General features: G+C 44.6%; 3 protein-coding genes across 4 annotated transcripts in view; 1 reads left to right on the top strand and 2 right to left on the bottom strand.

Annotated features, from left to right (window-relative positions):
• Positions 1–2,081: 2,081 nt before the first annotated feature.
• LOC135458731 (kelch-like protein 24) lies at positions 2,082–4,999 on the bottom strand. Its single transcript, XM_064733998.1, has 3 exons — positions 3,955–4,999; positions 2,826–3,237; positions 2,082–2,603 (listed from the first exon to the last, which is right to left on the bottom strand). The coding sequence occupies exons 1-3, from the start codon at positions 4,874–4,876 to the stop codon at positions 2,291–2,293; spliced, it is 1,647 nt and encodes a 548-aa protein (XP_064590068.1). The 5' UTR covers positions 4,877–4,999; the 3' UTR covers positions 2,082–2,290.
• A 1,708-nt stretch (positions 5,000–6,707) lies between these two features.
• LSM7 (LSM7 homolog, U6 small nuclear RNA and mRNA degradation associated) lies at positions 6,708–12,031 on the bottom strand. Its single transcript, XM_064733997.1, has 4 exons — positions 11,916–12,031; positions 11,638–11,728; positions 10,364–10,435; positions 6,708–7,779 (listed from the first exon to the last, which is right to left on the bottom strand). Exons 1-4 carry the CDS (start codon positions 11,958–11,960, stop codon positions 7,637–7,639), a joined length of 351 nt encoding a protein of 116 aa, XP_064590067.1. The 5' UTR covers positions 11,961–12,031; the 3' UTR covers positions 6,708–7,636.
• Positions 12,032–12,042: 11 nt separating this feature from the next.
• The window catches only part of SPPL2B (signal peptide peptidase like 2B), a 30,873-nt gene continuing 26,192 nt past the window's right edge, over positions 12,043–16,723 (top strand). For both annotated transcript variants that reach the window (XM_064733995.1, XM_064733996.1), the window contains exon 1: positions 12,043–12,178. In XM_064733995.1, coding sequence (XP_064590065.1) covers positions 12,122–12,178 — 57 coding nt within the window. In that variant the 5' untranslated portion in view covers positions 12,043–12,121. The remainder of the gene's footprint in view (positions 12,179–16,723) is intronic.

Genomic DNA, 16,723 nt, shown 5'->3' with positions numbered 1-16,723 from the left:
GTTGTTTCCTATAATCCTTCTATTAGGATTATTCTTTTACTACTACTCTGTAGTCATTAATCCAGGAAGAGAAGGGTATACCAGCCAAAGACCCACTGTATAAAGAGAAGAGGAGGGTTGAACAAGCTGCTGAAGTTATGACTCCTATCTGTGATTATCTCAAAGCCTTCCCTAAAGGTTCATGAGATAATAAACTAAAACCGGGGAAGATTTAACCAATTGGCAGTTTCAAAAGCCAGTGGCATTCATTGCCAGCCACCCCATGAAAGGACTTGCATGTGAAAGGTACTGGTTTGAATGGCAAATAAGTTTTCACTTGGGAAGTAGAAAATGGTCAGGCTCTAGAATAAACCATTTCTGCAGCTAAGGCCAGGTTAAATTATACAAGCTGTATTTTCTGTATTATTCAAAATAGCTCTAATGTCTAAAAGATTTTGCTTACTGCATGTCTACTCAGGGAAAAGTCTCCTAAAATGGAAAGGAACTAAATTCTTCCAAAGGCACTTTTTTCCATCAGAAATTATACATTATCAATGAAAGCTTTCTATATGGATGCAATAATTTTGTTGAGATGTCATTTTTAAAATTGGAAAATAGGAATATTACAACACTCTCATTTTACCTGGATAGCTTAGGAGTTGGATGATGCTTCATCTTGTAATTTCTTGCATAAATTCTAATTTTCAGAATTTATAGCATAACAATAAAATTTAAGTAAATGTAAAAAATTAATTACACCAAAAAAAGTCTGTTTTATGTACATTTTGTATGAAATCTTTTTACACTAGCAGACCATATGTCAGTAGGAAAATCTTTGAAGCTTGCTGGCAGCCTGATATCATGTAACTCAAACACTGAACCAGCTTTCACTTGAAGGACTCTGGCTTTTGGGTCTGCAGGCTGCCATGCTGGAAGGCAGGCAGCCACCCTCTCTCTGTGGAGCATCAGCCTTGAGCAGGATGTCACCCTTTGGCGAGGTGAAAGACGCTTCATGGGGATCCCTGTTGTAAGTGTTTGCCCATGAATTAATGTACCTTCTCCCTTCAAGTACGATGCTTTCTTTTAAAGCCCCAAATGAAACATGAGAATTTCATAATTCAAAAGACTTATACAGCCTCCAGGGCACAGCTGGCCTCTGGGCCCAGAGAACAGGCCCAGCCTTGGCTGCTGCAGCCCCATCATGGGACCCCCAGCTCTGGAGGGAGCTGGCAAGAGAAGGAAGCCAAAGCAGACCTAGAGGGCTCCGTGTCTGCAGGCCTGCTGCCCTGACAGAGCTGTCACAGCGGCAGCATGGCTTTTCACCAACACCTCTCAGTTCTCAAGGCCTCTCCTCTTCTCTGGAGATGATGATAACTCAGCTCAGGAGGTCTCTTGCTAGGTCACATCAGAGGACAGACTGACAGCACAGATGACAGCAGGGCTTGCAGTGCAGCCTCCCAGCTCGATCTGTTGCACTGGTGGGGCAGTCACTCTCTCCCTCTCCACACTTGGGAGGCCCGAGTGCCCTTGGAGATCAATCCCTGCCACCCTAAGGCCATAGTTCTGCCCAGGAAATTCTCTTCCTCATACACAGTCTTTAATTACAGCCATGGGCAGGACCCTGCTCCTTGCAACTTCATTTTAGTGCTTTGGGATGGGCATTTTTATTCTGAGTCTCTGCAGCTGTGAACCCAAAGACAACTAAGGAAACTGAAGCCAGATTCTTAAGACTCAATGTGCAAAAGTTTGTCATCACATACCTGAATCCATAAATCCAGAACAGTCTCCCGCCCTCTGTGGTGCTCTTCAGCCTTGACTAAAGATAATTTTAGCCATAATTAACCTGTGAAACTTGCTTATTTCAGGCTAAAATGGTACTGGATATTAAATATGGCTTGACAGCAATTGCTGTTTGGGTTTTTGGCTCTGTCTACAGCACTATGGGCTTATAACCCTGCTGAAGATTCCCTTGACACCCATTTGATTATTTAAATCCTATATTTTCTAACAATGAGGCAGTGATTTTCCAGCTGTTCAAAGAACAGAGAGACATAGAGGTTAAAGGTCAGAACAGCCCTTTACTAAGCATCAACCCTAAGGAGTTTATATGTCATAACAATACCAATCACCATTTTCAATAATGACCTGCACCCTTTGTGTAGACAAAGTTTGCACTGGCTTTTGCTTCAAGTTCATTTGTCAAGTAGAAAAGAAAAGGTAAAATTACAAAGGAATAATTTTTTTTAAATGTCACAGGCCAAAGTTGATGCAATTTAACTCCCTTCAGCTGTAAAGTACACATCTTCCACTCTTACACCCATGTATCAAATCTTCGCACAGAGACACAGCCATGAATAGGAACGGGGCAAGGGAGTTTGTTATCTATGACCTGGCACACATCAGTGTAGGGATCAAAGAGGACTGCAATGGGGAGGGTGCTGTTTCCCTTCCTCTGTCCAAGAAGATAAATTTGTCCATTCACGGTGCTGCATCCCATGAAGAACTTCTGGGTCAAGCATTCCTCATTCACCTGGGTCCATTCATCTGTCTCCACATCAAATCGAAAAGCTTCCCCTCCTACAGTGTACAGAGCCCCATTCAGGGATGTGATGCAGAGGTCATACCTGAGAGAGAAGAAACCCTTGATCAGAATCAACAGAAAGATTTGGCCCCAGAAATATTCAGGGTAACCTTGGTCCTCAGATCAGAAGTCCTATTTAAACAGAGAATCACAGAAGTGTTGCAGGAACAGAACTTATGGATTTCTACACTATAACCTCTTCCTGGAGCCAGATCAACACTAGAATCCTTCATCTTCTGCCAGGTCCCAGAATATTATTTCTTACCTTGGAAGAGGGGAGAACGAGATGACATCCCAGCTGTCTGTCTCTGTGTTCAGCCTTTGCACTCCGTCATACACGTGTCCATTCTCATCCAGGCCACAGACCACATAGATCCTGGTTCCCACACTGGTGGCATCGCCTCTCTCCACAGGCTGAGCCATAGGACTCATGCTTTCCCACTCTGACTCCATCAGAGCCATGCGCTCCACTGCTGGGATTATCCCTTCATCCGTGCTCCCTCCGAGCACGTACAAGTGGAGCCCTACTCCTACTGCACAGTGGCTGTTGCGGGACTTCTTCATGGCTGGCCCTTCCAGCCAGCAATTGTCCAAGCAGTTGTAGATGAGCACCCAATCCACACTGTACCACACAAATTCATCCCGGAAATATCCTCCTGTCACAAAAAGGAAGCTCCCTGGAAGCACAGCAAAGAAAATACTAGTCATGTAAAGGCTAAAAATTGCTCCTGATACCGGGGGTTTTCATTTCACATTGAGCTGTTTTGATAAGGTGCAAGATGAGGAGAGAAAATCTGCTCTATCAGTTTGCAGAATTTAATTCATTGGGCCTACGGAATGCAGCCTGTCTTTCCAAGCCTGCTCCCATTTTTTAACAGAATCATGGAAACTCTGGTTGGAAAGAACCTCCGAGATCTTACTTCTAAACTCCTACCAGAAATGGGACGATTACCAACACTAATAGAGGAAGCCATCGTATTGAGCTGGCTTGAAAGTCTGCAAGCATGAAGATTTCCCAACATTTGTAGATAAGTTTAATGTAATGGCAACTATAAATCAGAAGTCACCTGTCATATGTCTAAATCACTACAAAACAGAAGGCCAAAAAATACACTTGGCTTTAAAGCCAAGTCCTTAGACTAATTCCAGATAAAGTCAAGGTAAGGAGCTTGGGAGGCTGCAGAGTTTCTGCTATAGGAGAATAGTGTTGTCTAGCACTCTCCCAGGACCAAGGAAGAAAAAAGCATTCTTTGAGCAAATATGAACACCAATATGAATGAGATTTTAGCAATGCAGAGCACAACAGTTTTACAGCAACAGTTGGACACCCTGCATTTGGGACTCAGTCTCAACTTCTGTTTGCATCAGCTCAGTCTCCCTCGTCTGTAAGTTACCTACTGCTGCCACTGCATACTGGGTGAGGTTCTTGCGCTGCAGGGGAGAACAAGCCTGCCAGGTCCCTGTTTTAGGTTGGAAGAGAAATAATTCTTGCTGTTCCTTGTCATGCTTTCCTCCCAGGACATATAAGGTGTCATAGCTCCGGCCAGCATAAGGACACAGTTTCGGATTTTGCCAGCTGGGTGGGGGACAGCTGTCTAACTTCTTTATTAGTCTGGAAAAGATATCTGTCTCTCCAGCACGCTTGCTGCGTTTCACCAAGATATCGAGGAAGGACAAACTCAGAAAAGCGACCCTGACTTCGCCCACCAAATCCAGAAATTCTTCCTCTCTTGTTGCTGGGTCCTCCATTATCCAAATCATAATACTGTCAAAAACCACATCCTCTCTTGAAATGAAGAGGTCATCACTCTTCAGGAGCTGCACCAGCATTTCCTTGGGTAATGCCTTAAATTCTTCCTGGCATATCACATCCCCCCAGTGAGTGAGAGCCACATTCATAGCAGACACATATAACTCTGTAAAGGCAAATTGCTGTGAGTAGGTCATCAAGCCCAGGCAGTTTGAAACATGCAGTTCTCTCTCCAGAAATTTCTCACACAACAGTTTCACCCTGTCAAACTGAAAAAAATCAGCTGTTTCCAGTAAGCTGGTCACATTTTCTTGACCTATGAGCACTTGGGCCGTGCGAGTGAACTCAAGTAGTGCCTGAAATGGCACTGCATCGATCCCTTTGATCACTATGTGCTGTTCAGAGCTCTCTCTTGCTCCTCCAAAAAACATTGCTTCAAAATATCGACTGTGTACTGAAAGCACCCTACGGCTGACCTGGAAGAGTCTCTCTCCAACCTCAAGAATTGTGTCTGCAATCATTTCTGTCTGAGGTCCCAGCTCCTGTGGCTCTTGTGCAGGCTCCATGCTTGTATACTGCCAGGCAGTTAATTTTAACTCAGTCTTATGCAGTCCTTTCTATCTCTGGAAACACTATCCCCCTAGCTAGGATAAGTATGAGATAAACCAATCTTGTCCTAAAAATAGCATGTTTTCTACTCTCCTGCTTTGTTCTTCTGTCTTTTCTGCTGCTTTCTGAACAGCATTAGCAGACCAGCTGTATAACCTAAAAATTACAGATTTGACTGGCATCTACTTTTACCAGGTAAGGCCACAGCAAATAAGGGGAGCTGTTAGCCAAGCAAAGAGCCTAGGCTAAAAAGAAAAAAACTGGAGAAACAACCAAAAGATTCCTAAGCAGTGAGTAAATATAAAGAAGTTGAAAAAAACATTGAACCCATTTGGAAAAAAACAACCATTATCTCCTCTTTCATTAGTTCAAGTTTAACCAAATACCAATGTGATTACAGTTTTTATTAGATATCTAACTATATTTAAGAGAAGAAGGAGTGAGCCCTCATTCAAACCCAGATGGCTTCACATGTTCAGTCATCCTCCATCTGAAAGCACTAAATAAACACAGATGTAGGACAAGCAACAGCTAATGCCACAGTAAATTTTTCCAAAACTATTGCATGAAGAGACTTGGATAGTCACCTTGAAGTAGAGTCCCTTACCCAAAGAGCCCATACCAGCAAGACTCACTCCCAGTTCTTGGCAGACCTCAGCAAACAGAAGCCTTGCCAGTGTCTCACCATGCCATCATAAAAACTTTCTTCCTTCTTTCTAGTCTGGATCAACCTTCTTCTAGCTTAAACCATTATCCCTTGTCCTATCACAACAGGCCCTGCTAAAATGTCTGCCTCCTATTATTTTCAAATTCTTCTTTTCAGGTACTTGACTCCAAAGTATAACCTCAGAGTCTGTGCTGCAGGAAAGGAGAGCCATGCAGCTCACAAAACAGACCAAGCACCCAATCACCTGAGCAGGCAATGTTGGGAATAGACCCCTCTCCAGAGTTTACACACTTGACCCCAGCTTCAGGCAGATCTCCCAACACTGAGAGCCCAGAATCCAGCCCAGAGAGCCCCAGCAGGTCTGTTTCTGATGCTATACTTAGAGTGCAAAAATAGTGCAGCACATTATTGGCATCAACACCAGCAATCTTTCTCCCACCTAAAAGGACAGTTCAAGACTCTGCTCAGGCTGATGGCAAGCAAATTCTACTCCTCACACTCTAAATAAGGATTATCTTTTGAATTGTGCAGTTTCACAAGCAAGTTTTGTAGCATTAGAAAACTAGGTTGTGAGGAGCACAACTTTATGGACAGCTCTGTGAGTCCCCAGATTAAAATCCAGACGCACCAAAATTCACACAGGCAACATCACACACAACACCTGGTACCTAGTTTCAGAGCCTCCTGGAAGTCAGATTCACTAAAACGAAATTTACCCTAAGTTCCCACCCATTTTGGAGCTGACCCAGGAAAGGTTATGCATGGGAGAAAAGCGCTGTGGCCAAAATAACCAATACAACCTGTACTTGCCATGTGTTCTTGACACCCTCCAGGAACAAAACTGCTGCTGCCAGCAAAACAATTCGCTCTGCCACAGCCTCCTCATAAAGGGTCCTCTATAAAGGCAAGGGCAGGTGGCAGAATCAGGGTACAGGCTCCAGGCACATGCCTCAACCAGGTAGTCTTTAAAATGCTTCAGAAGAGGGACAAGATGCTCTCAGGCCTTTTCCATCAATTCCCTGTTTGAAGTACAGCTTCTGCTCTGGTCCCTCCTGATCCTGCAGTGTTGATGCACCTCCTGAACTAATTTCAGATTTATGTCAGCTGTAGTGCACTTTTACAGACTAAAAAACAGACATTTAGAAACAGATCAGTTTGTCTTTATTCACTCAGAACTCCTCATATCTTGCATTTTCTGCAGTATAAAAGAAATAAAAATGTTTACTTACAAATCAAGTTATAACAGGCAAAACCACAAGTGGATAGCTACAATATAAAAATATGCAGTACTTCCAGACACTGCCTATAATTGAACAAATGTTAGGATATTAAATATTCTCCCCCTAAAATTCCAAGTAACAAATAGCTACCTCCATAAGGTTTAGGTCACTCAACCAAGCATTATCCCAAAAGTTAGACCAGTCCTCTGTAGAAATATGTGAGCCTGCTGATACACAGATGACAGCCCACCAGTTCTGGAACAAGTGCTGAAAAACACCTTCTTGTCTACATCCCTTGTAAAGGTGATGACACTACACAAGGAAGTAACTTTCCTGCACAAAAGAGACTGAACTCAACAGCAGAAGACTACAACATAATGCTTCCCCAGTTGAGTACTGATATCTAAGAGGAAGAAAAACATGTTCTACTGTATTTAGGCTTTTCATTTGGAATAAAGGCATTTTAATGTGTTTAAAAATTGAAAGAATATAACCAATATTCAGGGCACTCATAACTAATTTTATGGGGTAGTTTCAGAACTCACAAGATCAAGAAGGTCTCAGACAATTCATGACAATATGTTCTCTTCTGTCACCTCTAAACAACATAGGTACACGCTTATTTGGGGGCAGGAGGAAAACAAGAACATGCTTCTTACATTCCCCATCCTCTCATCATTTACGAAAGCCACAAAAATAAAAGTTGACTTCTTTCACGCTAACAAATACACACTCAAACTTCCCCCCCAAAACAGGAAGCTTCTCATACACTGATAGTTTTCTCCAATGACTTGCACCCCGAAGTTTTCAGAGACAATCCAAAGAAAGCATTAGCCATCCTGCTGCTGAATGAAAGGGTTTGGAATCGCTTCCATTCCATCCTGTGGACAAATCAGAACCACAGAAGTCCCTCTGCAAACCACAAGTCCCAGCTGACGTGTGTCTTCTGTTAATTTAAATTGATCATCCGGATCTAAAAAGCAGAGATCCATGGTTAGAACAGGAAAATAAGAAAAGGAAACCAAATTTCATCAACTTCAAAAGGCACAGACATGCATGTTCTTTCCTGGCATAGCTGCTTTGTTTTACTGAACATGGACCATACAGGTGATGCAGCAGTGACATTTGATGTTTTCAAGACTTTACTTGCAGTAAGCAATAACAAAACTTGCTTTGTATGCAACAAAAAGCAGAACACAGCTATTAAAGAATTCATAGGCCTCTAACTAAGTGATTAAAAAAAGCTCTTGATCCCATTTCAAATGTCATTATAGACAAACACTTGGGGATTAATGCAGATCAGAAAAAGACCCTGACTTCTCAATGCACTAGGGAAGAGAGCACCAGTCCATTCTCAGACCAGGCCAAATAGGGCTGGATTAGGACAAACACAAACCAACCACTGCTATCTTCCATACAGAGATATCTCTACATTCAACAGAAATAAACAACACATTTCAAAACTCTCTTTTAAAGATGAAATTCAAAGCTTCTGTGCTTCCTTTTAAACAGGTTGGAGAATACTCTTCAAAAGCACTGTCCTATCAAATGATAGCTTTTGTATCACAGAGAAAGAGATACTGCTTTATTCAAGCTTTAGAGGAAAAGGGCAGCCAGTGAGATAACTATACAGGAGCTCAAGCAAGTACTACCAGGGACGTTCCATCACAGGGAATGTGCTTAATCTAACTTCTGCTGCAGAACCACCTTTAAAGGTCATCTAGTACAGCCCCCCTGCAACAAGTAGGGGCATCTTTAACTAGACCCAGTTGCTCAGAGTCCATCTTTGAATTCTCCCAAGGATGGGGCACCTACCACCTCTCTGAGCAGCTTGTCCCAGTATTTTTATCATACTCATTATAAAAAAAGCTGTCTTCCTTATATCTATATCTTCTCTTATATCTACATTGACCCTCCTTTAGTTTAAACCCATTACCTCTTGCTCTGCCACAATAGGGCCTGCTGAAGCATTCACCCCCTGGCATTTCCCTTTAAAACTGAAAGGCCACAATACCAACTCCTCAAAGACCTCTCCTGTCCAGGTGAGCAGGCCCAGCTGTGCCAGGCTGGCTCAGAGCAGAGGGGCTCCAGCCCTGGCAGCATCTCCGTGGCTCCTCTGGCCTGGCTGCAGCAGCCCCACGTCCTCCTGCTGCTGTTGCCCAGGGCTGGGGCAGTTCTGCAGGTGGGGTCTGAGCTGAGCCCAGGGGCAGAGGGGCAGAATCCCCCCCGGGGCAGAATCCCCTCCCTGGTAGGGATGCAGCCCAGGATACAGCTGGCTTTGTGAGCTGCAAGCACATATTGTCCAGCCCCTCATCCACCAGCAAGTCCAAGTCCCTCTCAGCAGGGCTGCTCTCAATATTCATCCCCCAGCCTGGGTCTTGCTGAACCTCATGAGGTTCCTTTGGGCCCTCTTCAAAAACTTGTCCAGGTCCCTCTGGATGGCCTCATCCTTTAGGTGTGTCACCTGCAGACTGAGGGTGAACTTGATCCCATTGCCTACATCTCTGATGGACACTAGACAGTACTAGTCCCCAGAGATCTCTGAGGGACACTCCCTGTCCCTGATGTTCACGAGGACATGAAGCCATTGACTACTACCCTCTGCATATGATCATCCAACCAATTCCACATTCACCAAACAGTCCACCCATCAAATCCATTTCTCTTCAACTTAGGGAGAAGGATGTTGTGGGGTGTGGCAGCAGCTCTCAGGCCACAGAGAGCAACAGACAACCTTCCCAGGCCTTTCTGGGAAAAAGCTGTGAAAAGCTCAGAGAAAAGAATGAGAAATAGTTCTTATCTTGGCCTGCTGCCCCTGTTATTGTGAACATGTGGAATGTGTTATGGAGATTTGTTTACCAAAGAGTGATTTCTTAATTAGCCAATGGTGATAGTGTTTGGATTGGAGGACCAATTCAGTCCAGGTGTATCGTAATGGTCTATAAAAGCAATGGGTTTCTTAATAATGATATATATAAATACATAGATATAAAATAAAAATATCGATCAGCCTTCTGTGAACCATGGAGGCAATGCTAATTATTACCCAGCTGGGGGCCCGCTGCTGTGACAGTGGGGGACTGTGTCAAAGGCCACTGGGTTGTCCAGACAGGATTTTCCCTTGGTAAAGCTATAGTGGATGTCTAAATTCACCTCCCTGTCCTCCAAATGTCTTAGCAGAGCTCCAAGGAGGATCTTTTCCATGACCACCCCAGGCACAAGAGGTCAGGCTGACAGCACAGTAGTTCCCAGGCTCCTTTCTTCCCTTTTGAAAAATGGTTTCAATGTTTCCCTCTTTCCCATGATCTGACTGCCATCACTTTTTAAATGTTTTAGAATAGCCTGGGAACTGTAAGCCAATTCCCTCAGGAACATGTTATCAGGTCCCATAGACCCGTCACCTTATGTCTTTCTTTACAAGACAGTTATCCCAAGCATGCTGCAGTTTGGATGATGTTAATCTGCAGTTTCTCCTTATTCACTTACAGAGCTGTAAGATTTCTATCAAGAAAATCACCCAGGGAAGGGAAGCTTTCCAAAGATTGCACATTACTTACCTCGCATGTACTCAATGGTACCATCCAGCACAAGGTTCAGAAGAGGGTCAAATCCTTTCAAGACACCACTTGCTATTGAAAGCCACACAGAAAACAATGATTAGGACCAAAACAAGGCATACAGCAACATAAGACTTCATGAAAGGTACATTCAGTTCTCCAGGCCTGTTCTCTCCTTCAGGCAAGTCCAAACAAATGAGGCCAGAGATATTAAACAGTGTCTTCTTTATCAATGGCAAGTAGACAAAAACTGGTCTGCATTGCACCAATTAAAACTTACAGACTTTTCAATCAATTCTTCCAAATGTTCTTCAAGACACTAACATTTTTGATTTCAGACAACTTCAAGGGCACTTTAAGAATACTGTATAATAAATCAGTACAAGTCACACAAAGAAAAAGGAAGACAACTCCAACACATAATAAATATCCTTAATGAAAGGTTATGGTTAAAAATGAAGCAAGTCTATATTTAAAGTTCTTTCCTCAGAAACCCCATCTTCCAGGTGTCCTCCTGGCACATCATTCCTTTAGCATAAGCACTGCCTCACGGGAAGGCACTGCAGATAGACCAGCACTTTGCCCTAATGGAGAACGTGATTCCACAAGACTAGGCACTTAATATATCACAAAATTACACAGAGCGACTTCCCAGTTTGACAAATACACTTCTCAGTGAGGAGTTCAAGTAGCTTCCAAACCCTTACAAGCACAAGGCTGCAGTGGAGTTTGAAACTGCAGCACATGGTAAATAAACTCAGACAAACAAGCGCCTGCGGGTGGCACCAAGCGCACTGGGATGGACCTGCCCAGCTGGGAAGGGACGGGCATGCAAAGGCACCGTGGCATGTATTGAACCGCTCCGGGCAAGCTTACCATATCAGGAGATGAAAGGCACGACAGTTGCATTAATTGTTACATCCATAAATGTTTGTTTGTTCCTTTAAGTGCATCCTTGCAATGCCAAATGAAAAAAAGGAAAAAAAAAAACAAAAAACAACCCCAGCCAAAATAAGGCTGTTCAAAACTACTAATAAGAGATGCACAGATGAGCCAGAAAAGTGCACCCAGGAGATCAATGGAACACTTAAACGAAAGAACCTTCGCACCATTAACCACTAATGCAACCACTAATAAGTCAAAGCACCCGCTACTCCTCCGCTTCCCTTGATGGGAAAGCAGCGTGAGCAGGAGGGCAGAGCCGACAGGCATCGGCTGAGGGAAAACGCCGAGAGGCCAAAGAGCTCCGCGCTGCAGCCACGCGCCGCGCTCACCTTCCCGCCCGCCCTGGAACTTCACCCGGATGGTCTTGTCGATGTACTTGGAGAGGTCCAAGATGCTCTCCTTCTTCTTCTTCTCCTTATCCTACGGCAGAGCACAGGCGGCTCAGTTAAAGCGCGCCATCCGCGAGGACACAGACCCGGAACGCCGCTGCGGGATGCCGCGGTGGCGGGACGGGGGCGCAGGTGCACCACCGGCACCACCGGCACCACCGGCACCACCGGCACCACCGGCACCACCGGCACCGAGCCCACACTACCCCGTTCCTCACCGCCATCTTCCCCGCGCCGCCGCCACCGCCGCCGCCACTCGCCATTTCATTCGGCACCGCCAGAAGTGACGTCGTGCCCTGGCGGAGCCGGTTGGCGGCTCGGGGCGCTGGGGCGGGACGTCCGGGGCGGGCTCTGAGTGCCCGGTGCGGAAGGGTCCGGCCCGGCCCAGGTCGGAACAAAGCGGCGGCGGCGCGGCAGGCCCGGCATGGCGGCGCGGCCGGCCCCGCTCCGTCTCTGGCTGTTCCTGCATCTGCTGCCGCAGGTCAGTGGCCGTGCCGGGCCGTGCGCTCCCCGAGCTGCGCGCCCAGCCCGGCTGAGGGCGGGGAGCGGCCCCGGGCGCAGCCGGGCCCGGGCGGGCTGTGCGGCGGGTCCGAGCCCGGAGCCGCCTCCCGTGGGCGCTCGGAGGGGCTGCAGCCGCCCCGCAGCGCGCCGGGGCCGAGCCGTGGCCGCAGGAAGGCAGCGGAGCGCATGGGGCTGCTGGCCCTGCCCTCCGCGATCTGGCAGTATTGATACATCTGTGGGTCTGGGGTTGTTTGAGGTCTTTTTGTGCTTTCTGTAGTAACTAGCGTTTTCATCGTAGTTCCTAAAACTTCGGGCCCCCGTGGGCCCAGTCCAGCATCCTCGCCTGGCAGCCCCACGGAGGGGAGCGAGCCGAGCCCCGGGCCAGATCCCCGCAGTGACGGCTCTGGCTTTATCCTGACTGACAAACTCCCTGAGAGGAAGCCTGAGAGGAAGCGTTCAGCAGAAAAGAAGGGATTTCTGCTGACCCTGACTCTGTAGTCTTGTCTTGAGTATTGTATTGTCATTACTAAAATATTAATTATTTTGTGGGATACGTTCTAAGGGTGTGACAAACTAGGCATGTAATCCTGATAAAGGAGAGAGTGGATTTCTAGCAATTGCATTGCGTGGTATATAGCTTTTGCCTTTTAAGTTCGGTGTTTTGTGTTCTGAAAATTTTCAAGTGTCATTTAAGCTTCGTGACTGTTTGTTAGGTAATTTGGAGTGTATTATGGCTTCTTGAATATTATTGGTGTAAAATGGAACTCTAATTTTTCCTTCTTCTCCCTCTGTCTCCTTACTGTTTCCTTGCCAATAATCTTTAGTTACACAGTAGTCTGGTTGTCAGCTATCTTCTTTATTTCTGTATAATTCCCTTTTTGTATCCATTATCCTTATCTTCATTATGTGTTCATTATGCTCTTGCATGCCCCATGTATTTTGTCATCTCCACTGATGCTTCGCAGGGACCGGTAGTGCCAGTGTAGGCCCAACAAATTAATAAGATTTAATTAACGAATTAACAAGAATGAGTCAAACACTGGCATGGAGTCAGTTTGATCCATCAGTTTGGGGAAGGTGAGCATATGGCAGTGCAGAAGGACAGTGGGTGGATAGTCTTGGAGGTCTTACGTTCAGCTCCATGCATTGCAGCACATTCCTGTCTGTAAACATTTGGTGTATTTGTGCAGTGGAAGTGTTAATGTATTTGAATAAGCTTGGGCAGACTGGCCAGGGTGCTGAAGCAGTCCTGCTGCTGCAGTGAAAAGTGGATGTGCTGCCAATATGTTTCTGTTAGCCAAGCTGATGTTTTAAAATTTTGCTTGAATACCTTGTATTGTGCATAACTTCTGCATCTCTTGTGCTTGGACTTGTTGGGGTGGCTTGAGTAGCACACCCTCCTTAGTGTGAGGCAGAGAAGAGTGCTCTGCTGCCCTTATCCTGGTTTGGTACCCCTGTGACTGATGGCTGCAGTCATTCCAGGGGACACAGCTGACAGCTGTTGTCAGGAGCTGCTCTGTGGGATTTCTTTTTGCCAGCTGTACTCATTCTCAGTGCTTTACTCTTGCCTTAGTGAGCATATACCTTTGTCTCCCTCCTTGAAACAGGATAATAGAAATGTTTTGTTTATTTGTTTTCCCTGGGGCAAGAGGAGGTAGTGTCCACATTTGCTTCTATCTTCTGATTTAGGGAGAAGGATCAGCCTGGCTACTGAAGCATGGCTCTTCCAAATCTGGGCCCTTATCTGGGAACACTTTAAGAGTGGTGTGATCTTATAGATCCAAGTACAATCTGCTCTTAGATCTTGCTTTGGTATTTGAGTTCTCACATTTCAGTTAAATTCCTGTTCTTCCCAGGTAATGTTACCCCTCAGTTTCCTGTAACAACAGCAGATATGTGAGCCTTTGACTAGTGACGAACATAGCAACATGATCTGCAGCAAGTGTGTTGGATCTAGCTGGCCTTCACTATAGCAGCTTTCAGCAGAATATGTTGAATTGAGGTGATTGGTTTGTATTTTAAATTAGGGCACTCTGATATGGGTCCATAGAATTGGAAAGTCTGTCTGAAATTCTGCATTATGGTGGTGGCCGACAATTTAGTCTCCTGGAATTATTGCATTATGAATACGTAGCTCTCTGCACTGTGTTTGTTGAAGGAGTGTTTTATTTGTGTGCAGCTTTGCTGCCTGCTGTTGCTGGTCTCCAGATGGATCAGTGCAGTTCATGGGAAAGAATGACTCCAGCTCCTGGGAACTCAGACATGGTACCTACTCTAAGAGCAGGATAGCTCATTCATTCCTTCTTCAAGGAACGCAGCCCCCAGTGTCTGTGAAATCTCTCTTGAGATATGAGTGGCTAGGTCAGTTAACAGAGCTGCTGAAAGCAGAAAAGGTGTATGGGACATGAGTGAGTGTGGGGCCAGAGGCAGGGAGGAACAAACAAGACAGACATTGGGTTGGCTCAGTCACACACACTGAAGTTTCTTGAAATACTGGTGAACTGAATTCCTCCTCTCTGCCTTCTTCTATAATTTAACTTGCAAGTCCAGTGCTTGCCTCTGAGCTACATTAATTCACCTAAAAAAACTTGCACAGCAAATAAACTGGGGAGCATTCTTCTCTTTTATGCACTGATCTGTGGAAGGCCCTGATGAGATTTAGAGCTAACAAGTATGCCCTTTTATTACCACAAACATTAGGTTAGCTCTTCTGTTAAATTCTGCCCTCAGATTTTACATTTCTGTTGTGTGAAAACCCTTTCCAGTTTTGCAGCTTTATATAAAACACTTCCTTTTGTGTTAATTATACACTATTGTGTGCTTTTTAAGCCACAGGATCAATAAGATGCAAGTATTATAATATACCTTATTGTCACAGCAGCTGTTGTTTTGTGTGTTTGAAAAAGGCTGGACTTGATATCCAAACACTTGGAAAAGAGCCTTTGGTGTTGTAGGCACATTGTATAGGATTGCACAGGAGATGATATTTTCTCCTGGGTTAATTTGGGATATGAAGTGGTCTCTAGGAGTAAGGAATCATCATAAATATCTAAGCCAGTGCATCAGCAGCACTGCTTGAACTTTTGTTGCCTCATACCTACTGACATGAATAAAAACAAACCTGGATGCATGAAAGTGGATAAGAACAAACTTCAAAACCATGCTTTGCTTCTAAGTGATAATAGCTTCGTAAAAATGTCTGTTAATCCACATTATCCACAGATTATATTCTCTACAGAGTTTCTAAAACTCTGTGTTCCCTCTTCCGCTTTTAGCCCCGCTCTTACTGCCTTTAATTCCTCTCAAGCTTGACTTTCATTTGGCCTTTGGAACACAAATCCACATAGCTTCTAAAATGTTTTGAGCATTTCACATTAGGAACCTTTTACTCCCTTAATATTTCTTTGAAGAACATCCATTAAATGGCTCAGAAAGCAAAATTGTGTATAACTGCCTCCCGGGTGCCTTTTAGGAATTATTCCTGAGTTCCAGTAATGCTTATCTCCACAGAAATGTAGCAACACACCCTATACTTACTCTCATTTTAAACATGTGTGCCATATGTTTCATAGATGTGAAACTTTTAACTGTACAGCTTGATTGTTTCCCATATGCATAAAGCTGTTCAATTACAGGAGAGCTCCTGCAAAACTGCCTGAAGATTTTGGAGAGAATTGTACATGTAATATTCAAAGCTAAGATGCTCCATGTTTTGTTTGTTTATCTAAGCCCAGTTAGACCACGTACAATAAGCAGGGAACATTCTTTTGTTCTTGTCTTTTGTGTGTGACTGTGTTTGCATCTCTGTTGTTTGTTACTCTTCAAAACCAAATTCAAGATAATAAGTACAGATCATTTTTCTAAATGATTTTTTTCTGTTGTTTAGGTGCTATGGTTGGATAACTGAGATATGAGTTAACAAGTCCACTATAGCAGGGAGCTGGAGTTCTTGTTTCCTCACGGCATATGCACAGTAGTGTTTCTCTTTCTCCACAGATCTCTTGGAAACTTGCGCTGTGCTCAAGTGGCTTTAATCTGCACTGACCTCCCCTATCAGCATGCTTCAGGACTAATGTCATTGCCTCTAAAGGACTGAGTTAGCACTCATGTTATAAAAAAGGGAAAAAGTTGCTGCATATGTTAACAAAGACCATTTATATGCAGAAGAGCTAAATATAAAAATCTCTACCTCCTGTATATTTTTACCATGATGTTTCTTTACTGCTTTGCTGACATCTTGCAGCAGAATGCCATCATTGCCTCTGGGCACACTGGGTGTGTTAAAGAGTGATTTTACAATGCAGGTGTAAGAACTGGCACAGTGTAAAATACTAGTTAAACACACAACTCCTCACTGTGTCCAGAGAAGAGGTGGGTGTCCCATCCCTGAAAGTGTTCAAGGCCAGGTTGAACAAGGTTTGGTCTACTTGACAATTTCCCAGCCCTTTGCCAGGGATTTGGACAAGGTGACCTTTAAAAGTCCCTTCCAACCTAAACCATTCTGTAATTCTCAAAAGTTTTCCAA

The sequence above is a fragment of the Zonotrichia leucophrys genome, chromosome 28 (genome assembly GCF_028769735.1).
Source record: "Zonotrichia leucophrys gambelii isolate GWCS_2022_RI chromosome 28, RI_Zleu_2.0, whole genome shotgun sequence".
NCBI lineage: Eukaryota > Metazoa > Chordata > Aves > Passeriformes > Passerellidae > Zonotrichia > Zonotrichia leucophrys.
Note: the sequence above shows the minus strand (reverse complement) of the source record. Positions and strands in the feature narration are given on the sequence as shown.

Excerpts from the sequence above, each read along its gene's own strand:
- LOC135458731 (XM_064733998.1), bottom strand. The coding sequence starts at position 4,876 with ATGGAGCCTGCACAAGAGCCACAGGAGCTGGGACCTCAGACAGAAATG. Across the intron at positions 3,238-3,954 it reads GTATGCAGTGGCAGCAGTAG|GGAGCTTCCTTTTTGTGACA; the intron begins GTAACTTACAGA and ends CTGTGCTTCCAG. Across the intron at positions 2,604-2,825 it reads TCGTTCTCCCCTCTTCCAAG|GTATGACCTCTGCATCACAT; the intron begins GTAAGAAATAAT and ends CTTCTCTCTCAG.
- LSM7 (XM_064733997.1), bottom strand. The coding sequence starts at position 11,960 with ATGGCGAGTGGCGGCGGCGGTGGCGGCGGCGCGGGGAAGATGGCG. Across the intron at positions 10,436-11,637 it reads GTTCCAGGGCGGGCGGGAAG|CAAGTGGTGTCTTGAAAGGA; the intron begins GTGAGCGCGGCG and ends GGCTTTCAATAG. Across the intron at positions 7,780-10,363 it reads TACCATTGAGTACATGCGAG|ATCCGGATGATCAATTTAAA; the intron begins GTAAGTAATGTG and ends TCTGCTTTTTAG.